Source organism: Saimiri boliviensis, chromosome 17, assembly GCF_048565385.1.
Source record: "Saimiri boliviensis isolate mSaiBol1 chromosome 17, mSaiBol1.pri, whole genome shotgun sequence".
Lineage (NCBI taxonomy): Eukaryota > Metazoa > Chordata > Mammalia > Primates > Cebidae > Saimiri > Saimiri boliviensis.
This window is the reverse complement of record NC_133465.1, coordinates 40744788-40770389: the sequence shown is the minus strand read 5'-3', so window position 1 is coordinate 40770389 and position 25602 is coordinate 40744788. Positions and strand designations below refer to the sequence as shown.

Here is a 25602-nt window from a genome sequence, read left to right as displayed (position 1 = left end):
GGTTAGGGCTGGGGGCTCTATTGGAAGTGGAGCAGGTTGTTGGGGTCGTCAGGGAAGGGTCACTGGGGATAAGGGATAATCGGGAAGTTACTGGAGTTGGGGGAGGGCCGCTGGCATTATGAAGAGGTATTCAAGGTTGAATGAGGTCACTAAGGTCAGGGGTCATTTGGAGTCACAGTAGGGGTGAGGTCAGGTCTCTAGAAACCTGAGTTCTGGAGATCGCCTCCTCTTGCCAACCTGGACTTTCTCTTTGGCAGTGGGAGCCAGGGAACGCTCAGTCGTGGGAGGGGCCCCAGCGCTAGTGTCTGGGCCCTCAGGGGGTCCTGCCTAGCCCAGGACGCTGGGGACAGGGTGAGGGTAGGGGTTGGGGGTGGGGAAGTGCAGTCTCTAGGGCTGACTCACATCCTCCTGCAGGCCAGCGTGTCTCTGAAACGGATCCAGCACTTCCTGAGCCAAGATGAACTTGACACCCAGTGTGTGGAAAGAAAGATCATCTCCCCAGGTCTGGAGAGCCCTTACCTGGGCTGCCTGCCCCAGTCCTTGCTCCAGAAAACCCTCTGTTCCAAGCTTTTCCACTGTTCTCTCCTGACCCCTTTTTTTCTTCTTCCTCTTTTCATGTCGGCTTCGACTCTGTGACCTCCTTCTCCCTCTGCTGGGTTCTCTGCTCAAGTCCACCCTCCTCCACGGGGCTCCCCACACCTCTCTCTTCCTTCCTTCTCCCAAGGATCCCCTCCCCATGGGCCAGGCTCCTTCCCCATCCTCCTTTCCCTGCCCCCAGCCTTCCTGAGGCTACACCATCCTTTGGGCTCTCTCCCTGACCCTGCCCACCTTGGTCCTGTCAGGCTATGCCATCACCATACACAGTGGCACCTTCACCTGGGCCCAGGACCTGCCCCCAACCCTGCACAGGTACCAGCTTCTCACACTCCCTTCCCAGCTGCCCACAGTGACCCAGAAGTTCAGATCAATAGCAGCACCCACCCTGCAAAGCCCTTTGACCACAAATGCAGGAAGAGCTTCAGTTTGCCGGGGTGGTGTCTGGAAGGGAGGAGGGCTTGGCTCTCCGGTGGAGGGTTGGAGACCAAAACCCTGATCCCTGCCTCTAACTGGACTCCTGGGCTCCTTGCCCCCCAGCCTAGACATCCAGGTCCCGAAAGGGGCACTGGTGGCCGTGGTGGGGGCTGTGGGCTGTGGGAAGTCCTCGCTGGTGTCCGCCCTGCTGGGAGAGATGGAGAAGCTAGAAGGCAAAGTGCACGTGAAGGTGAGAGAGGTAGGGGCTCCTGGGCGGGATGTGGGGTTCAGCCAGGCCTGGGCAAAGCCCAGAGGTAAACTTCTGTGGCCAGGGTTCCGTGGCCTACGTACCCCAACAGGCATGGATCCGGAACTGCACTCTTCAGGAAAACGTGCTGTTTGGCCAAGCCCTGAACCCCAAGCGCTACCAGCAAGCTCTGGAGGCCTGTGCCTTGCTAGATGACCTGAAGATGCTGCCTGGTGGGGACCAGACAGAGATTGGAGAGAAGGTACAGAATCCGCTCCCATCCCTGAGGAGCTAGCACATAGAGCTGCCCCCTCAGCCTAGCCCAGATCCATATATTCATCCATCCATTCACACATTGGTGTAACATTATGCCCAACTCCGTGCCAAGCACTGGGAAAACAGCTCTATTAGCAGATCGGTTTATTTTTTCTTTTTTATTTTTGTTTTTGTTGTTGAGATGGACTCTTGCTCTGTCACCCAGGCTGGAGTGCGGTGGCATGATCTCAGCTCACTGCAGCCTCCTCCTCCCAGGTTCAAGCAAGTCTCCTGCCTCAGCCCCTCCTGAGTAGATGGAATTACAGGCATGCACCACCAGGCCTCGCAAATATTTTTGTATTTTAGTAGAGATGGGGTTTCACCATGTTGGTTTGCCAGGCTGGTCTCGAACTCCTGACTTCAGGTGATCCACCTACCTCAGCCTCCCAAAGTGCTGGGATTACAGGTATAAACCACCATGCCCGGCCTCACACAGATCTGTTTAGTGAACAACTAGGGGCTACTGAATATTCCAGGGGCCAGGCTGAAGGCCTGTGCAGGGTACAGGCAGGCCACAGCAGGGAGCCCACATAAGAAAGAGCATCACTTTTATTTTCTTTCTGAGACAAGGTCTCGCCTGTTGCCCAGGATAGAGTGCTGTGGTGAAATCACAGCTCACTGTAGCCTGGAATCCCTGGGCTCAAATGATCCTTTACCTCAGCCTCCTGAGTAGCTGGGACCACAGGCACGTGCCACCATGCCCAGCTAAATTTTAAATAATTTTTAGCTACAGCATCTCACCATGTGGCCCAGGCTGGCCTTGAACTCCTGGGCTCAGGAGATCCTCCCACCTTGGCCTCCCAGAATACTGGGATTAAAGGCATGAGCCACTACACCTGGCTGAGCATCACTTTTTTTTTTTTGGATACAGAGTCTCACTCTGTCACTCAGGCTGGAGTGCCATGGCACGATCATGGCTCACTGCAATCTCCACCTCCTGGGTTCAAGCAATTCTCGTGTCTCAGCCACCAGAGTAGCTGGAATTACAGGCGTGCACCACCACACTCAGCTAATTTTTGTATTTTTAGTAGAGACAGGGTTTTGCCCTGTTGACCCATCTGGTCTTGAACTCCTGGCTTCAAGTGATCCACCTGCCTCAGCCTCTCAAAGTGCTGGGATTACAGGCATGAGCACCGTGCCCGGCCTTGAGCACCACTTTTGAGCTGAATTTTAACAACTAAGGAGGAGGAGCCCATCATTTATCTATTCATTCACTATATTCCAGGAAATAGTATACAGTAGTAAATACACCAGGCTAAAATCTCTACCTTCATATAGGACACATTCTAGTGGCAGGAAGAGGTAATAGGCAAGATAAATAAGTACTGTATATGGTATGTTAGATTAATGCTCAGTGGAAAAACTTAAGCAGGGAATGCCTGCAGGGTTGAATTGTTAAGGTAGCTTGGGAAATCCTCACTGAAAAACAGAGGACTCAACAAAGAGACGGTGTGAGCGTTGTCTGGAGCAGGAGGCACTGTCTGGGGCTACAGAACCCTGTGTGGGACCTTGAGGTTCTCTGGCATGACTGGAGGTTGGGAAGTGGAGGGAAGGATAGAGCAATGGGGCACCCTGATTACCTTGGTTAAGATTTTGGCCTTTCCTCTAAAAGACGTGGAACATTGGGAAAAGTTCGGCACTTTGCTTTTTAATTAATTATTTTTAACTGTGGTAAAATACACATAACATAAAATATATCATCTTGCTGGCCATGGTGGCTCACACTTGTAATCCCAGCACTTTGGGAGGCTGAGGCAGGTGGATCATTTGAGGTCAGGAGTTCAAGACCAGCCTGGCCAACATGGTGAAACCCTGTCTTTACTAGAAACACAAAAAAAAATTAGCCAGGTGTGGTGGTATGTGCCTCTAGTCCCAGCTACTTGGGAGGCCGAGGCAAGAGAATTACTTATACTGAGGAGGTGGAGGTTGCAGTGAGCTGAGATTGATTGCATTACTGCACTCTAGCCTGGGTGACAGAGTAAGACTCTGCCTCAAAAAAAAATCTTAATCATTTTTTAGTGTACAGATCAGCAGTGTTAAGTACATTCATACTGCTGTGCAACCAATCTCCAGAACCTTTTCATTTTGCAAAACTAGAACTACTCATTCCCCACTGCCCCTAGCCCCTGGCAGCCACCATTCTATTTTCTGTTCCTAGGAATTTGACTACTTAGTATATTAGTCCATTTTCTGTTGCAGATAAGAGAATACCTGAAACTAGGTAATTTACAAAGAAAGGAAATGAATTTTGTACAGTCACACAGTCCAGGGGCTGCATCTGGAGAGGGCCTTCTTGTTGATGGGGAATCCACAGAGTCCCAAGGCCATACAGGGCCTCCCATGGCAAGAGGACCGAGCATGCTAGCTCAGGTCTCTCTTCCTTTTTTTCTTTTCTTTTCTTTTTTTTTTTTTTCTTCTTGTGACAAGGTCTCACTCTGTCGCCCAGAAAGCAGACTGGAGTGCAATGACACAATCTCGGCTCACTGCAACCTCTTCCTCCCAGGTTCAAGCAATTCTCCTGCCTCAGCCTCCTGAATAGCTGGGATTACAGGTGCACACCACTACCACTGGCTAATTTTTGTATTTTTAATCGAGATGAGTTTCACAGTGTTGACCAGGCTGGTCTCAAGTGATCCACGCACCTCAGCCTCCCAAAGCGCTGGGATTACAGGCCTGAGCCACCGTGCCTGGCCGCTCTCTTCCTTTCTTATAAAGTCACCAGTCCCACTTCCCCAGTAACCCATTCATTCATCAACCTTTTTTTTTTTGAGACGGTTTCGCTCTTGTTACCCAGGCTAGAGTGCAATGGCGTGATCTCGGCTCACCGCAACCTCCGCTCTCCTGTCTCAGCCTCCTGAGTAGCTGGGATTACAGGCACGCACCACCACGCCCAGCTAATTTTTTATATTTTTAGTAGAGACAGGGTTTCACCATGTTGACCAGGATGGTCTTGATCACTTGACCTTGTGATCCACCCGCCTCGGCCTCTCAAAGTGCTGGAATTACAGGCATGAGCCACCGTGCCTGGCCTCTCTCTTCCTTTCTTATAAAGTCACCAGTCCCACTTCCCCAGTAACCCATTCATTCATCAACCTTTTAATCCATGAATGGATCAACCATTCATAAGGGCTCTGCCCTCATGACCCAATCACGTGGTAAAGGCCTCCCCTCGATCCTGCCCCATTGGGGAGTATGTTTCAACATGAACTTTGGAAGGAACAAATATTTCAAACCTATCATCTAGGTACTTCATATGAGTGGAATCAACCAGCATTTGTCTTTTTGTGACTGGCTTATTTCACTTAGCATAATGTCCTCAAGGCATATCCATGTTGGAGCATGTGTCTGAATTTCCCTCCTTGTAAGGCTAAATGATATTTCATTATATGTATATACACATTTGTGTGACCATTCATCCATAGATGGGTTGGGCAGGACACCAAGCTGGGCAGGGTGGTGACCAAAGGAGCAGAATGGCTTCGCCTGCCCCAGGAGGAGCTACCCTTTCCTCTGTCCCTCACAGCATTGCAGGGACAGACTAGGTCTCACATGAAATGTAGATTCAGAAGTCTGCAGTTCTGGCCAGGCAGTGGCTCATGCCTGTAATCCCAGCACTTTATTTTGGGAGGCTGAGGTGAGCTGATTGCTTGAGCTCAGGAGTTCGAGACTAGCCTGGACAACATACAGAGATTCTGCCTCTATAAAAAAAATATTTAAAAAATTAGTAGCTAGGCATGGTGGCGCACGCCTGCAATCCTAGCTACTCGGGAGGCTGAGGCACGACAATTGCTTGAATCTGGGGGGCAGAGGTTGCAGTGAGCCGAGATCGCACCACTGCACTCTAGCCTGGGTGACAGAGTGAGACCCCATCTCAAAAAAAAAACAAAAAGAAAACAGTCTGCCATCCCAAATAACAGTGGACAAGCCATTGTCTCCCTGTTCCTGTCTAATCCCATTTCTCCCACCCCCGCCTCCCCCAGGGCATTAACCTGTCTGGGGGCCAGCGGCAGCGGGTCAGTCTGGCTCGAGCTGTTTACAGTAATGCGGATATCTTCTTGCTGGATGACCCACTGTCTGCGGTGGACTCCCATGTGGCCAAGCACATCTTTGACCACGTCATCGGGCCAGAAGGTGTGCTGGCAGGCAAGGTGAGGCCTGCCGGAGGCTAAGGGGCTAAGGTGAATCTGAGGCCCACAGAGAGAGCTGATGGGAGGCAGAGGGGTTTGGGTGAGACCTGGAGGTGTGCAGGACCTGAGAAGGGGGCATGTGGGTTGGGCATCAGGAGAAATCTGTAGGGACAACTCCCCGACCCACAAGGTTCTGAGCAGGCTGTGGCAAGCACAGGGTGAGTCACCCACGTGCCTGTCCAACCTCCCTGGCACACCTCACACTCACTCTGGCTCCATGCCTGTGCCGGGGGTGTGTTGGGAGGGTGGTGGGGTGAGAGCCTACCACCTTCTCCCCAGACACGCGTGCTGGTGACACACAGCATCAGCTTCCTGCCCCAGACAGACTTCATCATCGTGCTCACTGATGGACAGGTGTCTGAGATGGGCCCCTACCCAGCCCTGCTGCAGTGCAATGGCTCCTTTGCCAACTTTCTCCGCAACTATGCCCCCGATGAGGACCAAGAGCGCCGGGAGGACAGCCAGACCGGTATCTGCCGTCCTTGGCCCTCCGAGTCCCATGCCCTCCCAGCATCCCCGCTGTCTGGGGTCTCTGAGTGTCTAGACTGGCCTAGTGTTGTGCCAGGCAGGTTTTGGGAAACCTGGGCCATCTGTGTGATGGTCACCAGCAGGAAAGTAAACTGGACATCGTCGAGTCCCACTGCCTCCTCCACCCTAACTATGGGACCTCAGATCCTCAACCCAGGTCTCAGAGCCTGTTTTCCATCTGTTGAAAGCATAGGAGGGCCCAGGCCCAGCTTGAACGGCAAGGCTGCTTCACGGATAAATAGTTTGGCAAGCGTGCAAGTGCTTGGCATAGCCATTTATTTATCAACCAAATTTATTGGACAATCACTACATCCAGGCACTGTTCCAGACACTAAAATATAGCAGGCAGCAAACCAAAAATTACAGTCCTCATGGAGCTTGTTGAAGTCTCTGGGCTTATAACACACGCCTGGCTCCCTGTTGCCCCGGCCCAGCTCCCCAGCCCCCCAGTTGTGGATTGACTCACAGACCTCTTCCTGGGCTTTCTTGTCTATGGCTATATGTATAGCCAGCGTGCCTGAGCATTTACCAAGTGCTGTGCCTCGTGCCTCCCGGGTTCAAGCAATTCTCCTGCCTCAGCCTCCCGGAGAGCTGGGATTACAGGCACCCGCCACCACACCCAGCTAATTTTTGTATTTTTGGTAGAGATGGGGTTTCACCTGGTTGGCCAGGCTGATCTCAATCTCCTGACCTTATGATCTGCCCGCCTTGGCCTCCCAAAGTGCTGGGATTACAGGCATGAGCCACCGCGCCCAGCCAAGGATGTGGGATTTAAGCTCAGCCAGTCTGACTCCAAAGACCAAGTTCCTAACCCTTGTCTTTGGGTCCTTCTCCATCATTCGTGAAGGGAAGTTTTCCTTATTGCCTAACCCAAGGCTTTCTTGTTGTCTTTCAATACCCCTCATGTTATTTTCATGCTTGTCCACGGAGCCCCTTTCATTCGAGTGGGGAATGGGAGATCCCAGGCGCCTGCGGGGAGAACTAGATGAATTCTGTCTCCTTCCTCCCATGCAGCACTGGAAGGTGTCGAGGATGAGGAGGTGCTGCTGGTTGAAGACACACTCAGCAACCACACAGATCTGACAGACAACGACCCAGTCACCTTTGCAGTCCAGAAGCAATTTATGAGGTGAGCTCCTGAGAGCTCCCAGCTCTCTGGAAGGCTGGGTCAGGGCTCCCCAAGCCCTGCCAGGTGGGATGCAGATTTCTCCCTGACACTCCCAGCCTCTGTCCTGGGGGGTGCCTGAGGCCCTTCCCTGGGCCTGACTAGCTGACTCCACAGACAGCTGAGTGCCCTGTCCTCAGATGGGGAGGGACAGGGTCAGCCTGCACCCCGGAGGCGCCTGGGTCCATCAGAGAAGGTACAGGTGACAGAGGCGAAGGCAAATGGGGCACTGACCCAGGAGGAGAAAGCAGAGACCGGCACTGTGAGTCAGTGGGGCAAGAGGGGCTGGAGGGGACAGACAGGCAGCCCAGGGCTTCTGGAGTCCCCTGCCCCTGACCACCATGGCTGCTCCCTACAGGTGGAGCTGAGTGTGTTCTGGGATTATGCCAAGGCTGTGGGGCTCTGTACCACACTGGCCATCTGTCTCCTGTATGCGGGTCAAAGTGCAGCCGCCATCGGGGCCAATGTGTGGCTCAGTGCCTGGACAAATGATGCCATGACAGACAGTAGACAGAACAACACTTCCCTAAGGCTGGGTGTCTATGCCACCTTAGGAATTCTGCAAGGTGAGCCTGTGGGGGTGCACAGAAGGGGCTCCCACATCCCTTCTTCTTCTCTGGGCTGCCAGGTCCCCCACACCATGCCCTGCATCCAAGCCTCCCTAACCCTCTCTGGTCAACCCGTGTCTGTGATTCTGCCCCTTCATGCCCGCTCCCTAGTCCAGGTGAGCCAGTGCCCTCTGCCTCCTCCAACAGGGCTCCTGGTGATGCTGTCAGCCATGGCCATGGCAGTGGGTGGCATCCAGGCTGGCCGTGTGTTGCACCAGGCACTGCTGCACAACAAGATACGCTCGCCACAGTCCTTCTTCGACACCACACCCTCAGGCCGCATCCTCAACCGCTTCTCCAAGGACATCTATGTCATTGACGAGGTGCTGGCCCCGGCCATCCTCATGCTCCTCAATTCCTTCTTCAATGCCATCTCCACTCTTGTGGTCATCGTGGCCAGCACACCGCTCTTCGTCGTGGTCATCCTGCCCCTGGCTGTGCTCTACACCTTGGTGCAGGTGCGGGGTGAGCATGGCCCCAGTGTGGGCGTGGTGCTGGTGTGGGGCGAGGTGTTCACATGGGTGGGGCCAGCACGGGTGGGAGGCTTCAGGCCACCATCCTTGCAGGGTTTTGTAATGGACAGTCATCAGTTACTTAACCTCTCTGAAACTCATTTGCCTCAGCTGTAAACTAGAGTAGCTCATAGATCTTCCTCACGGGGTTGGTGTGAGAATAAAATGAAATACTTATACATTGTAGCTGGCACTGAGCCTTTCCTGTTGGCTCTTTTTTTTTTTTTTTTTTTTTTTTTTTTTTTTTTTTTGAGATGGAGTCTCACTTTGTCGCCCAGGCTGGAGTGCAATGGTACAATCTCGGCTCACTGCAACCTCCACCGCCCAGGTTCAAGCGATTCTCTTGCCTCAGGTAGCTAGGATTACAGGCACATACCACCATGCCCAGCTAATTTTTGTATTTTTAGGAGAGATGGAGTTTCGCTATGTTGGCCAGGCTGGTCTCGACCTCCTGACCTCAAGTGATATGCCTGCCTTGGCCTCCCAAAATACTGGGATTACCGGTGTGAGCCACTGTGTCTGGCCCTCCTGTTGGCTGTTTTCTGATAAAACATTGACAATAGTTCGGGACACATTATCCTTTCCTTCTTTTTATCCATATCTAAACATATGTGTATGCATGTGTTTAACATAGATGAGCTGCTAACCTTCAGATGCAGCTGACTGTAAAAGGCTTTTGCACACCCTGAACTCCTGTTCTGAAATGAGTTGGTTCCTGTGGATAGATGCTCAACACCTGGGTATAGCAACCATGCTCCAGGCTGTGCTCTGTGCTGGGCTAGGGGAGCATCAGATACACATCGTGTTTAGTCCTGACTGTCTTAGGCCACAGAGGAGAGGATGGAAACTGGAGGCAGAGCCACGTGGTTGTGGGGTTGAAGCAGAGATGATCAGAGGGAAGGAATGAATGACACATCAAGGCCCCAGGTCTTGGGTCCTAGGAGGTGGGGAATGTCTTGTGGTGGGAGTGAGGCTGGCCGGGGGGACTATCTGAAAATGGATGAGTTCAGAGACAGGGAGGACTGAGTTGGGGGTGCCACAGCCCTGACCCCAGACTCCTCCCTCCATCAGCGCTTCTATGCAGCCACATCACGGCAACTGAAGCGGCTGGAATCTGTCAGCCGTTCACCTATCTACTCCCACTTTTCGGAGACAGTGAATGGTGCCAGTGTCATCCGGGCCTACAACCGCAGCCGGGACTTTGAGGTCATCAATGATACTAAGGTGGACATCAACCAGAGAAGCTGCTACCCCTACATCATCTCCAACCGGTCAGAAGCCGCCTCCCTCGCCCCCGGCTCCTCCACGAATTCCCACCAGGCTCTCTGGTGTTAGGGGTCCTCGTCCTTCCTTTCCCTGAAGCAGAAAAGTGCCCCCTCCCTGCCCCTGCCCCATTTCCTCCTCATCTGATCCCCACAGGTGGCTGAGCATCGGAGTGGAGTTCGTGGGAAACTGCGTGGTGCTCTTTGCTGCGCTCTTTGCTGTCGTTGGGAGGAGCAGCCTGAGCCCAGGGCTGGTGGGTCTCTCCGTGTCCTACTCCTTGCAGGTACGAAGGGCCTGGACCCCAGGGCTGGGCCACCACTGGGACAGACACCACTCAGGTGTTCTAGGCATCTCCCGAGTGCCCCTCCCTGCCCGGTGTGGGCACCAGCCACAGGGGCTGTTCTCAAGGACTGTGAGCAAAAACAAAACAAAACAAAAAACCTTGCAGGAGAAAAATCACTGAGTGACAAGTTGATAACCACACACCATGGCTGGATGTTCCTACTTTGCTTCCCCAAGAAGTCCGTGTCCTCACGTTCCGAAAGACTTCTTTTGAATAATCTCTGCCCTCAACTCCACATCTCCCTCCTGCTTAGCGGGCGACCTTACCTGATACCTCACAATCAAGCTGGAGAGACCCCCATTGGCAGGGATTGTGCTGCAGGCTGAGCAGGTCTTTGTGGCTGGAGAAACATGTTTTAAAAGCCCAGAGGAGGGCCGGGCGCAGTGGCTGACACCTGTAATCCCAGCACTTTGGGAGGCTGAGGCAGGCAGATCACTGGAGGTCAGGAGTTCAAGACCAGCCTGGCCAATGTGGTGAAACCCAGTCTCTACTAAAAGTAACAAAAAATTAGGGCATGGTGGTGCATGCCTGTAGTCCCAGCTACTTGGGAGACCGAGGCAGGAGAATCACTTGAACCAGGGAGGCAGAGGTTGCAGTGAGCCAAGATCACACCACTGCACAGAGGAGTATCTTAGAGCTTAGCCCCAAAGGGCAAACAGAATTTGTCTTGTCTCTGGGCAAGTTGTAGGCTCATGTGACGGAGATCAGCACAGTGTAGGTCTGGAATACACCTCATGTTCACATGCTTGCAGAGAAAGTACACAGATGAAGCAACCAAAGCCTGGGCTGCAGGTCAGGCGGACCATCCTGAGGCCAGCCTGCTCTGCCAAAGAGTCACCTAACTATAAATGGAATTTTTGTAAAGCAGATCACATTTTTAATGCCTCAGGTGGCTCAAGTCTTGAACACATTGGCAAACAAAAAGCAATCCAGAAAGGTCAGTTTTTCACAAACGTCAGTGTGCATATGAATCAACTTGTTAAAATGTACATTTTGATTCAGTAGGCCTGGGGTGGGCTCAGGACTCTGCATTTTGATCAAGACTCCTTGGTATGCCATTTGTGGCCCATGGGCCAGTTGCATCAACATCCTCTAGGAGCTTGCTAGAAATGAAGGATCTCTGCCGGGCACAGTGGCTCACACCTGTAATCCCAGCACTTTGGGAGGCTGAGGCAGGCGGATCACCTGAGGTCAGGAGTTCGAGACCAGCCTGACCAACATGGAGAAACCCCGTCTCTACTAAAAATACAAAATTAGCTGGGCATAGCCGCACATGCCTGTAATCCCAGCTACTCAGGAGGCTGAGGCAGGAGAATTGCTTGAACCCGGGAGGCACAGGTTTCGGTGAGCCAAGTTCATGCCACTGCACTGTAGCCTGGGCAACAAGAGCAAAACTTTGTCTGAAAAAAAATTATAAAAATAAAAATAAATGAAGAATCTCAGGTCCCAAGTCCCACCTCAGACTATGGAATCCTGCGTTGCATTTTAACAGCATTCTCTGGGAAGTCTTACACATATTCAAGTTTGAGGAACTGCAGCAAAGTGGTCCTTGGTTAGGTATACACTGTCACTGCCCAAGGGAGCCGTTCATGATTACAGCCCCAGCTGGCATGCCTGTGGACTTGACCCAGGCCTACTTGGGTCATCATGGGATAGAGGTCCATTGATGGGCACATGATCCAGGAGTCTGAACTCCTCCCGAAGCCATTGCAGTGGGGAGGGGAGATCGCTGTACCGATAACCCAGTCCCTTTGGCCAGGTGACACTTGCTCTGAACTGGATGATACGAATGATGTCAGATTTGGAGTCTAACATTGTGGCTGTGGAGAGAGTCAAGGAGTATTGCAAGACAGAGACAGAGGTGGGTACCAGGATGGGCCTGCGGCAGGGGAATCTGAAGTGGCCGGGTAAGAAAGCTTGGTGGCCCTCCCTCCCTAAACCTCAGGGCCAGCCATGTATCTTCATCCATTTATCCATCCACCCCTCACTGAGCATCCCTCACCCCTAACACTCTGTGCTAGAAGGTGGAGAGAGATGAGTCGGCAGGACAGGGTTTGCCCTCAGGCGATTGTGATGTGGAGGGAGGGGTGAGGCACACTGCACGGCTCTGCAGTGGATGACCCGAGCTCTGGCGTGGCGCACCAGAGAGGGCAGATGAGGGAGATCCTCCGGCTGGGGTGAACAGGGGAGGCGAGCTTAGATGAGAAGGATGAACAGACTTTGGTAGACTAAGTAAGATGGTGGGGTGGGCAGTGGGAAGGTGAGCATTCCAGTCAAAGAGGCCAGCCTGGGCAAAGGAGTGAAGGTGGGGCAGCATGCCCTTTGTTGGGGAAAAAGAGTTGTTCCCTACTGGGGGTCCCAGACTTTTCTCTCCACCACCCCCTCTCATGGTCACACCTCAGACCTCTTCATGCCCCGAAGCTGCAGCATCAGTATCAAGCATCCTACCTTTGGACCACGCTCCTACCCCTCCTCTCTCTCATGTTCCAAGTCCCCCACTGCCACAGCAGTCTGTCTTCGTTGGGACCCCCAATCCCATGGCCCGCCTTTGTGTCTCCATCCATCAGCTTCTCTGGCTTCACCTCCCTCCCCGGCCAGCCTAGAGTCTGTGCTTCACCAACAGAAGCGCTCTCCCCTGCCTCGCCCTTCTCCTCCTCTCTCAGTTGTCCTCACCTCCAAAACCCCACCCCGCTGAGCCTACCAACCTGCCTTCCTCATGCCTGCATGGAGCACTTAAAACCTTGCAGGAGGCTGGGCGCGGTGGCTCAAGCCTGTAATCCCAGCACTTTGGGAGGCCGAGGCGGGTGGATCACAAGGTCAAGAGATCGAGACCATCTTGGTCAACATGGTGAAACCCCGTCTCTACTAAAAATACAAAACAATTAACTGGGCATGGTGGTGCGTGCCTGTAATCCCAGCTACTCAGAAGGCTGAGGCAGGAGAATTGCCTGAACCCAGGAGGCGGAGGTTGCGGTGAGCCGAGATCGCGCCATTGCACTCCAGCCTGGGCAACGAGAGCGAAACTCCGTCTCAAAAAAAAAAAAAAAAAAAAAACCTTGCAGGAGGCTGGGCGTGGTGGCTCATGCCTGTAATCCCAGCACTTTGGGAGGCCGAGGCAGGTGGATCACTTGAGGTCAAGAGTTCAAAACCAGCCTGGCCAACATGATGAAACCCCATCTTTACAAAATTAGTGGGGTGTGGTAGTGCACACATGTATTCCTAGCCACTCAGGAGTCTGAGGCAGGAGAATTGCTTGAACCCGAGTGGTGGAGGTTACAGTGAGCTGAGATTGCACCACTGCACACCAGCCTGGGTGTCAGAGCGAGAGACTGTCTCAAAAACAAAACAAAACAAAACAAAACAAAAATCTTGCAGGGAAAAAAAATCACTGAGTTGACAAGTTGATAACCACACACCATGGCTGGATGTTCCTACTTTGCTTCCCCAAGAAGTCCGTGTCCTCACGTTCCGAAAGACTTCTTTTGAATAATCTCTGCCCTCAACTCCACATCTCCCTCCTGCTCAGCCGTTGACCTTGCCCGACACCCATGAAAAAGTAGGTTCCAAGATGTGAACTCCCTCAGCCTCCTGCCTCTCGGCCTTTCAACCCGCCTGTGTCCCCTTCACCATTGTCATCTTTTCACTTTCAGCAGCATTCACCCCTTTGGTTTCAAAGTCCAGCCCTCCACTTCTCCCGGCTGGTTGAGGACCTGGCTTCCCGGTCTCACCCTCCAGCTCCTGTCATTCTTGCTCCCTCTGTCGGACACTTCCCATCCACATGCAAAAATATTCCATCGCATCTTCCATTCCAGACACACACGTGAGCCCTCCCTGCTGACTCCACTGCCCCGTTTCTCTGCTCTCCTCTGTCATGAAGCATGGTTTAAAGTGTGGTCTCCACGAGCTCTCTCCGCTTCCTCATCAGCCTTGATCTCATCTGCCTCCTGCAGTCTTCTTTCTGGCCCTCGCTTCCCGGAGACAGCTCACCGTGACCTTCCTGGTTCCAAATCCAGGGGACACTTTTCTGTTCTCATCTAATTCAGCCGCTCAGCAACATCCCAATAAAATGACCTCTCCCTCATTCTTGGAGTCCTTGTGGATTCTATGGCCTGCCTTGCCCCCGCCAATTGGCCTGCCTGACCCCAGCCTGGCTTTTCCTGCCCCTGCCCTCCCGAGGAATCACCCTTCGGCTCCTCACCCCTCACTCTAGTTCCCTGCTTCACATCTAGCAGCCCAGTTCCTGTGTGGATACCCAGGCTTCTGTCTCTGCATCCTATAAACATCTTCCCTCAACCCCACGGCACATTCTATTCGCCAACGCCTCCTCGAAAGACTGGGATGCACCGGCTGCTCTGCTTTTTCACCTCTGGCCACGTGGTTTCTCCTGCCCCGAAGCAGGGCTGGCTCCACGGGGACGTAGCCTGAGCAGTCGCAGGGTCTCCATTCCCAGAAGGGCTGCGCCCTTGGAGTAAGGCTCTGTTGTCAGCACCTTGACATTCTCCATCAAGCCTCAGGTTTTCATTTTGCCCTGAGCCTCCCAAATGATGTAGCCAGTCCTGTCCCAAAGCCACCAGCATCTTATGTACTGCTCGTCTATTTTGCTTGTAGCAGTCAGAGATTAAAAAAAAAAAAAAATCAAATCACGTAATCCCTCTGTGCACAGGCCTCTAATGGCTTTGCATCTTAATCAGAGTAAAAAAAAAAAAAAAACAAAAATTAAAATAAAAAAAAACATAGTCCTTAAAATGGCCTAAAAGGCCCTACATGATGTGGCCACCATTACCTCAGCCTCTTACTCTCGCCTTTACCATTGCTCCAGGACACACCTAGGGGCATTTACACCTGCTCTTCCCTCTGCCCCGCATGCCCTTCCTCCAGATGCCCACTTGGCTTGTTCCCTCACCCCCTTTAGCTCTTTTTTTTTTTTTTTTTTTTTTTTTTTTGAGACGGAGTTTCACTCTTGTTACCCAGGCTGGAGTGCAATGGCGCGATCTCGGCTCACCGCAACCTCCGCCTCCTGGGTTCAGGCAATTCTCCTGCCTCAGCCTCCTGAGTAGCTGGGATTACAGGCACACGCCACCATGCCCAGCTAATTTTTTTTTGTATTTTTAGTAGAGACGGGGTTTCACCATGTTGACCAGGATGGTCTCGATCTCTTGACCTCATGATCCACCCGCCTCGGCCTCCCAAATTGCTGGGATTACAGACTTGAGCCACCAAGCCTGGCTCCTTTAGCTCTTTACTAAAGTCTTTGCCTCCTCCAGGAGGCCTTCCCTGACTACTCTGTATAAAGCAGCAACACTAAGCACTTCTTGGCCCGTAGCACTCATCACTTCTTACATTGTATAGATTTGCTTATCTGCTGATTACTTGCCTCCTTCTACTAGAACATAAGTCTCATGAGGGTGAGGACTGTTTCAATGGGGATACCATTGTGTCCCCACTGCCTGGCACTATGCTGCCACCAAGTAACAATGAATGGGTAAAAGTCATGATGGTGGAGTTAGGGCAGGCAGGGAGGGCGCCTCAAGGAACATAAGGTGTGGTGCAGTGGCTCACGCCTGTATTCCCAGGACTTTGTGAGGCTTAGGCAGGAGGATCGCTGGAGGCTAGGAGTTAGAAACCAGCCTGGTCAACACAGCAAGCAGTCTCTTCAGAGTTTTTCTTTAAAAAAAATCAGTGAGGCGTGGTGGCACAGGCCTGTAGTCCTAGCTACTCAGGAGGCTGAGGCAGAAGGATGGCTTGAGTCCAGGAATTCAAGGTTGCAGTGAGCTATGATCACATCACTGCACTCCAGCCTGAGTGACAGAGCAAGAACTTGTAACAGAACAAAACAAGTCACATGGTGGCATGTGCCTGTAGTCCTAGCTACTAGGGAGGCTGAGGCAGGAGAATCACGGGAACCCAGGAGTTCAAGGCCACAGTGAGACATGATTGAGACTCTGTCTCTCAAAAATTAAAAATGTTAAAAAAAGAAAAGAAAAACATGGGCAAGCAGAGAGGCTGGGAGGGGAAGATAGAGAGTGTTGGAGTAGCTCTGTGGGGAATAAAGGCAGAGGGGTAAAGGAGTCATTGAACACAAGGCCCAGCCACGGGGATGCCAAGGACCCTCCCAGGGATCATAGTGGGACAGGATTGAGGGGCCTTGGGGGAGAGAGACTGAAAGGTGGGCGAGGGTCACACTAGGCAAGAGCTGATGTGACCCCATCTGCCTCTCCTGCCAGGCGCCCTGGGTGGTGGAGGGCAGCCGCCCTCCCAAAGGCTGGCCCCTACGTGGGGAGGTGGAGTTCCGGAACTACTCGGTGCGCTACCGGCCGGGCCTAGACCTGGTGCTGAGAGACCTGAGTCTGCACGTGCACGCCGGCGAGAAGGTACGCGTGGGGTGGGCAGGCCTGCGTGTGCTTGTGCCTGCTGTGCGTTCGTGCCTGCGCGAGCTTTTGCGCCTGCCTGTGCGTCCGTGCCTCCGTGTGCGTTCTTGCCTGTGTGTGCGTTCGCGCCTGCGTGTGTGTCAGTGCCTGCGGACGCGGCCACCGCCCTTGTGGGGAGGGTGGGCCTTTTGGGAGAGCAAGTGCTCCAGCCAAATGTCTGCTCGGCCTCCAGGGAGGTCCTGGAGATGCCCCTGTGACATCTCAGCTTCCCCTGAGAGCCCCTTCCCTTTCCTGTCCAGGTGGGGATCGTGGGCCGCACCGGGGCTGGCAAGTCCTCCTTGACCCTCTGCCTGTTCCGCATCCTGGAGGCGGCAAAGGGTGAAATCCTCATCGACGGCCTCAACGTGGCAGATTTCGGCCTCCATGACCTGCGCTCTCAGCTGACCATCATCCCCCAGGTAGGAGCCTGGCAGGGACTGGCCACACTCATCAGCGGCGCAGGAGGCAGGTCCTACCCTGTTCTGTAGCTTGAGCATAGAGGCGGGGACCTCAGTCTCAGAGGCTTTGGAGGGTGGGGAGGAGCAGACAGCGGGGAGCAGAGCCACCAGTGAGCCACCCCAGCCACAGATCTGGAAAGTTCAGATGTACCCTGCCCAATCAGGCCCTGTCCTTTGACTTCCTGGGCCAGCGCATGGGGAAGGACCTCTCCAAAGTCCCCATCCCCTGAGACGTTCTGTCCTGGTCTCTTTGCACAGCTCTAATTATATTTCACTTTTTTTTCGTCTCCTCTGGGGTATTTTTTTTTTTTTTTTTTTTTTTTTCTGCTGAGTAGACACTTTGGAGTCAGATTAGTGGCTCTCCTTCCTGCTTCAGCAGAGGGCTTCGTGATTGGCAAAGCTGAGGTTTATCACTCCCCCACAGGCAATTTGCTATCTCTTCCACCAATTGTCTCCTCTCGGGGCCTGGGGACAGAGTGGAAATGCTGCCACCTTAATCCCTCTCTTCTTCCCTGGACCTGGGACCCATGGCTCCTTCTAGGGCCTGAGCTGCCTCCCTCTGAGGCCATGCTGTATCCTCAGGACCCCATCCTGTTCTCGGGGACCCTGCGCATGAACCTGGACCCCTTTGGCAGCTACTCAGAGGACGACATTTGGCGGGCCTTGGAGCTGTCCCACCTGCACACGTTTGTGAGCTCCCAGCCGGCAGGCCTGGACTTTCAGTGCTCTGAGGGCGGGGAGAATCTCAGGTAAACGCTGGGAATGGAGAGCTCAGGAGCCGCAGCCCTCCCTGGGGAACCCTGGTGGGTGCTGGGAAGCCCACCACCAAGTGACGCAGAGCTGAGGCCAGCCAGGGGTGTGCACAGGGCCGTCCTTTTGTACTGATCATATTCTGTGTGCCAGGCATGGTGTGCTGCCTCACCGGCTCCTCATGCAAGCCCCAGCGGTGCTCTGTGATCCCACTACACCCATCAGGAAACTGAGGCTCAGAAACAGGAAAGGGCTTGACCTAAGTTGCACAGCTGGGAGGAGGCATGTCTGGAGTTTGGACCAGGTCTGGGAGATTCCACAACCCTTTTCAGTGAGGTTGTGGAGGCTGTTCTTGGGCCAGGGAGCATGGTTCTGGATGGAACCCATGAAGCAGGTGAGAGGAAGCCCTCTCCCCTCCAGAGCTTTCTTACAGCCCCAGATTTTATGTCCCCAGCCACTGGGCTATGCATTGGAGGGATCAGTAGTCACCTCTTACTGAGTTTACAGGTTGGAGATACCCATACCTATGTTAGCTGTGTGATTTGGGGCAAGTTGCTTAACCTTTCTGTGCCTCCTTTTCTTTTACTTTAAAAGGCAGGTAATAACAGTCCATACCTCTTTGCATTGTGCTGCCCAATAAAAAACAATGCAAGCCATGCATATGTAACTAACATTTTTTTCTCATAGGCATGCATATATATATATATATTTTTTTTTTTTTTTTTTTTTGAGATGGAGTTTCCCTCTTGTTACCTAGGCTGGAGTGCAACGGGGCGATCTCGGCTCACCACAACCTCCGCCTCCTGGGTTTAAGCAATTCTCCTGCCTCAGCCTCCCGAGTAGCCCAGCCTCCCGAGTAGCCCACCATGCCCAGCTAATTTTTTTGTATTTTTGTATTTTTAGTAGAGACGGGGTTTCACCATGTTGACCAGGATGGTCTCGATCTCTTGACCTCGTGATCCACCCGCCTCAGCCTCCCAAAGTGCTGGGATTATAGGCGTGAGCCACTATGCCCGGCCATAGCCATATTTTTTAAAAAGGGAAAAGAAACAAGTGAAATAAAGTGTAATACTATATTTTATTTAGCCCAATATATCTAAAATATTATTTTAACATGTCATTGATATAAAAGTATTGGAAATATTTTGCGTTTTTTCATCCAAGTTTGAAATCTAGTGTGCATTTCATATTTACAGAATGTCTCAATTTGGACTAGTCACATTTCAAGTCCTAATAGCCACATGGGGCCAGTGGCTACCATCTGGACAGAGCAGTGTTAGGGCTGCTGTGATGTCAGGAAAAGCACTTTGCTTGGATCCACTCCTGTGACATGTCAGCAATTCCCCTCCTCCCTTCCCTCCCTCTTCTCCTCCACCTCCTCCTCTGCCTCTTCCTCCTCCTCCTCCTCCTCCCTATTTTCATTTTTATATTCAGTCCATACTCATGCACCCTCCCCAGACCTCAAAAACTAAAACAAGGCTGGGCGCAGTGGTCATGCCTGTAATCTCAGCACTTTGGGAGGCCAAGGCAGGTGGATCACTTGAGGGCAGGAGTTCAAGACCAGCCTGGCCAACATGGTGAAACCCCATCTCTACTAAACACACAAAAATTAGCTAGGTGTGGTGGTGGGTGCCTGTAATCCCAGCGATTCCAGAAGCTGAGGCAGGAGAATTGTTGAACCCGGGAGAAGGAGATTGCAGTGAGCCAAGATCTTGCCACTGCACTCTAGCCTGGGCAACAGCATGAGACTCTTGTCTTAAAAAAAAAAAAAAAAAAATTGACATTTGCCCAGCACTTAACAATATTCAAAGCACTCTGGCCTCCACTTTCTCCTCTAATCTTTATCGTGGTCCTGTGGGCCAGAAATGAGGCTCCACGATTTGAAATGATTCCCCATGGCAGCTCAACTGGTAAGGGGCAGAGCGGGGACTCGGGCTCTGTCCCAGACCTTTCCTTGCTGGATCACAGCCACCTCCCTCGCCTGGACAACTGGTAGGACTCCCCCGCCACCCAGGCGGCCCTTAAGACTAAATGTGCATCTTAACTGGCTCTCACTTACATAACCACGTGGGGGTGGCTGACCATCTCTCAATCCAGTCTTCTAACCTGCTTGTGCTCAGCAGTTACCCCAGAGCATGCCCCATCCCCACACACACTAGGATCAGAGACAGAAATCCGCTCCCCTCCTTCTTCACTGAGTTTGGAGCTGCTTTAAGTATAACCTGTGTCCTGTGCCAGTTCTACCATAAATCAGCCCTGAGTTCTATCCGGAGGCTCATTCTGCTGCCAAAACCTTCATTAGTTGCGGGAATGGGCCAGGGAGAGCGCCTGGACTTTACACCGGCTGTGGTGACTCACCCCTTTGGGAAGGGCTGAGGTATTTGTCCTTGGATGTGGGGGTGCTGCGGCCTCTGTGGTTGGGAACACAGCCTCGTTTTTTCTGCCGGCTCTGGCTTCCGGGGCAGGAGGCTGAAGGCTGTGTCCTGCCCCTCCTTTACCTCCTCCGTGACCAGACACAAGGAGCCCCCAGGTCTTCCTCTGCTCTGCCCTTTTCTTGTACCCAACACGGAGCCCTGGCCTGTATTCCCTATGGGGTGGGAGATGACTGCTTGAATTGTGTGATATTAGGCTCAGCAAGATGGCATCATGTGGCCTCTATGCAAATAGCTGGGAAGAGCAATGCAAGCATGTTCTTACTAAGGTGTAAATGACTGATAGAGTGAAGCAGAGAAACATCACGGCACTAGCTGAAAAGCAAGGATGGGGAAGAAAGCACCAAGAGAGGAGGCCAAGGGTGTCAAGAGCAGACTAGGAATTTCACAATGCCTTTTAGCCCTGCTTCATTCCCCAGGGCCCTCATATCCCAGTGGTGTCCAGACCTCTACTCCGTTCCAGGAGGGCTGGGCTGTGGCAGAAACGGGAGAATTAGAAAGCCGGCCCTGGGCCGTTGAGGAGGGAATGAGGCCTGGAGGAGGCAGGTGGGAAGCCCCCATCTGGAAATGCCTGCCTTCTCCATTCCCAGCGTGGGCCAGAGGCAGCTCGTGTGCCTGGCCCGAGCCCTGCTCCGCAAAAGCCGCATCCTGGTTTTGGATGAGGCCACAGCTGCTGTCGACCTAGAGACTGACGACCTCATCCAGGCTACCATCCGCACCCAATTTGATACCTGCACTGTCCTGACCATTGCACACCGGCTTAACACCATCATGGACTACACCAGGTGGGACATAGAAACCCGAGCAATGGGGAACCTGGTGGGGCCACCTGGGGCATCAGGAATGGGCAGGGCAGATTAGGGTTATCTGGACAATGGAATGTTCCTAGGATTGCTAGGACATAGTGGGCAGAGCAGAGATTCCCAAGATCTGGATAAGGGGCAGACCACAGCGGGGTGGCCTGGGGTCAGAGGTGGGAAAATGACATTTTCTTTTTTCTTTCTTTCTTTTTCTGAGACAGAGTTTTGCTCTGTTGCCTAGGCTGGAATGCAGTGGCTCACTGCAACCTCCGCCTTCCAGGCTCAAGCAAGTCTTCTGCCTCAGCCTCTCGAGTAGCTGGGATTACAGGCGTGCACCACTCCACCAGCTAATTTTTGTATTTTTAGTAGAGACAGGGTTCCACCATGTTGGCCAGTCTGGACTTGAACTCCTGACCTCAAGTGATCTGCCTGCCTTAGCCCCCAAAGTGCTGGGATTACAGGTGTGAGCCACCACGTCCGGCCCCCACGATGACATTTTCTAAGACATGGGAAGGGCACACTGGGCTCCACAGGCACTGTGTTTGTGCACAGGTCATCCGCATCCTGCCTCCTCTGTGGGGTGATGTAAGGGGAACTGGAGGCTCCATGCTGAGTCCCATCTCTTCCTGAGCGCCCACTGGCAGAGTGCCTGCATGTCCCTCACCTCACTGGTGTCTCACAGTCACCCCGGTCACTGTGGTGATGAAGCAGCAGCTCAGGTGGTAGTGGGGCCCTGACAGCACCATGAGGAGCTGAGCCTTGTGGGGAGAGCCCTTGCCCCAGATCACACAGTTAACGCAGGTATGGGTATCTCCAACCTGTAGACTCAGTAAGAGGGCTCGAGGTCCCAGGCTGCTGTGTGACCCTGAGCAATTTGCAGAACCTTTCTGAGCCTGTTTCAAATGAAAATGATTCCTCTTGGCATTGTCATAAAGAGTCAGTGAAGGCCAGGGATGGTGGCTCATGCCTGTGATCTCAGCGCACTTTGGGAGGCTCAGGAGAGGGTGGTTAACTTGGGGTCAGGAGTTTGGTGGTGGCTCACACCTGTAATCCCAGCACTTTGGAAGGCCAAGGCGCACAGATCGTTTGAGGTCAGAAGTTCAAGACAAGCCTGGCTAATGTGGTGAAACCCCTTCTCTACTAAAAATACAAAAAATTAGCCTGGTGTGGTGGCAGGCGCCTGTTGTCCCAGCTACTCGAGAGACTCAGGCAGGAGAATCACTTGAACCCAGGAGGCAGAGGTTGCAGTGAGCCAAGGTCATGCCACTGCACTCCAGCCTAGGCACAGAGCAAGACTCTGTCTCCAAAAAAAAAAAAAAAAAAAATCAATGAAATGTATTTAAACTGCAGGTGATCCTGAGAAATGACAGTTGCATCTTGCTCTAATTCTTGCACTAGGCCCTCTAGGGATGAGGGGAGGGGCCATGCCCTCAGAAGCTTATGGCTTCCTTGTTGAGGCAGACCTCTCCTTCATTGTCCCAGATGTCAAGGTGTGGTGCCAGAGGTGGAGGAGAAAGGGCTGGGTGACTCAGAAGCCTCTTGGAAGTCAGTTGGCTCTCACCTGGCAGGCGGGGCTCCCTAGAAACTAGAGGGGAGGAGGAGGCAGGAGGCTTGGACAAGTCTCCTTTGAAGGAGTATGGTGGGAGTACCCCAACAGGCCTTCATTCACTCAAGAAACACTTGAATGACGGTGGCGTGGGGAGGGTGCCATGGACAGGGCAATGGGTCAGACCTTGTATCTCTTGGAAGTGCCCCCATGCAGCCAGCCGTGTCTTGGGAGCCAAGCTGAGAATGCCTGATGCTACCCTCTGTCTGTTCCATCCCTCCCCTACCCTCACCCCTGACTCCCACTTAGGACCCCCCTGGGAGGAGAAGGGAGGGTGGGCAGGAAGTGCTGAGCCCTGGGTTTGGAGGAGGAACAGGGCTGGGCTGAGAGGACCTGTTCCCAGGGCTAATCAAAAATGGTTCGTTCAGCAGCCCTAGGGTGGGAGGCTTGGATCGACCTTGGAGGTTGGGAGTTCATTCATTCTAGTGCGACGGGCAGAAATTAATCCAATGATCACATAAATAGGGTCCACAGGATGGAAGCAAAGGCCTGTGTGTGCAGGCCAGAGGACGGCTATCCACACAGGGTGGCCAGGGCGCCTTCTCCTCTAAGGAAGGGCTGCACCAGCCAGGCCTGAAAGAATGAGTAAGAGTTGGGGGATGGAGATGGGGAAATAGGGAGGGAGCTGAAAACTGCAGGCAAAGGATGCAACACGTGCCCGAAGGCAGGAGGGTGCAGGAGACTGGAGTGCATGGGAAGGAAGCAGTGGAACCAAGATGGGGGTGGAGAACAAGCCCCATTATGCTGCACTTTGAGGACCATGGGAGAGCATTCAGGCCTTACTTACCCAAGAGCAATCAAAAGCCACTGAAGACCCTGATTTTGGAGTCAGGGCTGGGGTGGGGGCAGTGGCCAGGCAGTGATGTGACAGACACACTCCTTCCCAGGACACATCTTGGAGCCCAGTAGACTGAGAATAGAATAAAGTCAGCCCCCTCCCATGGAGAAGCACTTCTCCAGGCTGGGGAGAGCCTTTCCCCTCCCGCTGCACCCTGGTGGAGCCAGCCCAGTGGCCTTGTACCAGGTGCACCCAGTGAGTGGTTGGTGGGAGATTCTAACCCTGGGCCCAGGCCTGGCTGTTTCTGTGTGAGCTGGAGACCCACCCAGCAGCAGCAGCAGAGCAGCAGCAGCAGCAGCCAGATTTGCAGCCCAAGCCCCAGATTCCAGTGTCAGCCTCGCTGCAGCTGGTTTCCTGCCGTGTGCTTTTGTGAGCCGGCACAAAGCAGATGGATGTGCACAGAGCCCAGCGCACAGGCCCATGGCTCCCTGCGCACAGCCTGCTGAAGTCCTGTGACCCCGGCAAGGGGAAGGACTCATTAGGGAAGGTTTTCAGAGCCCCGACTAGCAGCGATGAATAGGACCTTGTGTTTGATCCCAGAAACCGCTTTACTTGCCAGAACTAACAGAATGGCTAAAATAACCAGCTTTGCAAGCGTGCACATGTGGTGTGGCAGCTGTGTTGGGTGGGTTGGCATGTTACTGTGGACCTGAGCAAGTACCCAGAAGAGCAGGATTGGACTCAGTGACCAGGTCTAGGCTGATGGAAACCTGACCACTTTTCTCTTTTGTGACTAGGGTCCTGGTCCTGGACAAAGGAGTCATAGCTGAATTTGATGCTCCAGCCAACCTCATTGCAGCTAGAGGCATCTTCTACGGGATGGCCAGAGACGCCGGACTTGCCTAAAACAGATTGCTGGGATCTCCCCGTCTTTTCCTGGTTTTCATCAGGAAGGAAATGATACCAAGTATGTCTGCAGAATGGACTTGATGGCAAACACTGGGGACATCTTAGATTTTGCACCTGTAAAGTCCCTCACAGGGTAACTGTGCTAAATGCTTTAGGTGAGGAAGTGAGCCCCAAGAGGTGAATGACATGCCTAAGGTCACAGCTAGTTTGAGGCAGTTAGACTAGTCCCCAGTCTCCCAATTCCCAACCTAGTGTTATTTGCACACTGCACTGTTTTCAAATAATGATTTTATGAAATGACCTCTGTCTTCCCTCTGATTTTTCATATTTTCTAAAGTTTTTCTTGTTTTTAATAAAAAGCTTTTTCCTACTGGAACAGGAGACTGCTGCTGGGTCAGGCCACCCCTCAGAACTAAGTCCTATACTCTGGGGTGCTGCCTGAATCCACTAAAAATAGAGCACTGATGAAATAAAACTACATGGTCAACAGTACGTCCACACTAGTCTTTTTGTGCTTACTCACAAGATTTGGGGATTAGGATCTTTGGAGGAGGCCAGGAGGAAGACTTTGTACACATGTACATGGTTGTAGTTACCTGAACTTCAGACCCAAGAGCTCTTGGCTGCAAATATTGCCTTCACAGCCAAAATTCCCTGGGTAATTGCCAGCAGTTCCTGTTCTGCTGTGCAGATACTGTAAAAAGGTGAGAAAGAAAGGCCCTGAAATCTGACCTGAGGCCTCTTGGGAAAGCTGCTGTGAACAACTCCACGTTCATGTCATCCCTCAACACCTGTTTCTCTAGGGACTAAGAAGGGCATGATGCTTTATTGCCTTGCTCATTTCAAAGTCTGTTCCAGACAGTTCCCATAACCAGTGAGGCCTCCAAGTCATTCCTTTTCCTCAGTCTAGCCAAAGCTGAATGTGTGAGCACAAAGAAGCCGGGAGGCCACCTCTTGAGCAGAGAGAAGCCCACCCACAGTCCCAGGCTGGCAGACAAGATGTGAGGGATGAATTAAGTTTGTTTGCTTGAGCAAGCCAACAGAGTTTATTTCCTGCAGGTCAGCATCCTCCTGGCACAGGCGTTCGATTTGGAATGGATCTCTTCTCTGTATTCCTAAGTGTTTTTGGTCTCCTCTGTCTCACTCTCATTTCCTGTATCTTTGTCTTGGTATGATGCGAGTGGCTGTGGGTGATGCTGGTTTTTTCCCCCAACCCTAAATGGTTTGCAGTAGATACGGACGGAGGTGGCTCCTCTGATTGGGCTTTTCTATATGCTCTGGGT

The 25602-nt window shown here is 52.7% G+C and overlaps 1 protein-coding gene across 4 annotated transcripts in view; it reads left to right on the top strand.

Moving 5' to 3' along the window:
* The window catches only part of ABCC3 (ATP binding cassette subfamily C member 3), a 57005-nt gene extending 32194 nt beyond the window's left edge, over positions 1-24811 (top strand). For 3 of the 4 annotated variants that reach the window (XM_039476304.2, XM_039476301.2, XM_010341902.3), the window contains 18 exons: positions 415-502; positions 843-909; positions 1135-1261; positions 1344-1520; positions 5554-5721; positions 6040-6229; positions 7303-7417; positions 7571-7715; positions 7812-8019; positions 8209-8519; positions 9645-9844; positions 9993-10119; positions 11939-12040; positions 16404-16550; positions 16847-17005; positions 17627-17793; positions 20817-21011; positions 24208-24811. In XM_039476304.2, coding sequence (XP_039332238.1) covers positions 415-502; positions 843-909; positions 1135-1261; positions 1344-1520; positions 5554-5721; positions 6040-6229; positions 7303-7417; positions 7571-7715; positions 7812-8019; positions 8209-8519; positions 9645-9844; positions 9993-10119; positions 11939-12040; positions 16404-16550; positions 16847-17005; positions 17627-17793; positions 20817-21011; positions 24208-24316 — 2802 coding nt within the window. In that variant the 3' untranslated portion in view covers positions 24317-24811. The remainder of the gene's footprint in view (positions 1-414; positions 503-842; positions 910-1134; positions 1262-1343; positions 1521-5553; positions 5722-6039; positions 6230-7302; positions 7418-7570; positions 7716-7811; positions 8020-8208; positions 8520-9644; positions 9845-9992; positions 10120-11938; positions 12041-16403; positions 16551-16846; positions 17006-17626; positions 17794-20816; positions 21012-24207) is intronic. The other variant, XM_039476302.2, reaches the window with a different exon arrangement.
* Positions 24812-25602: the final 791 nt, after the last annotated feature.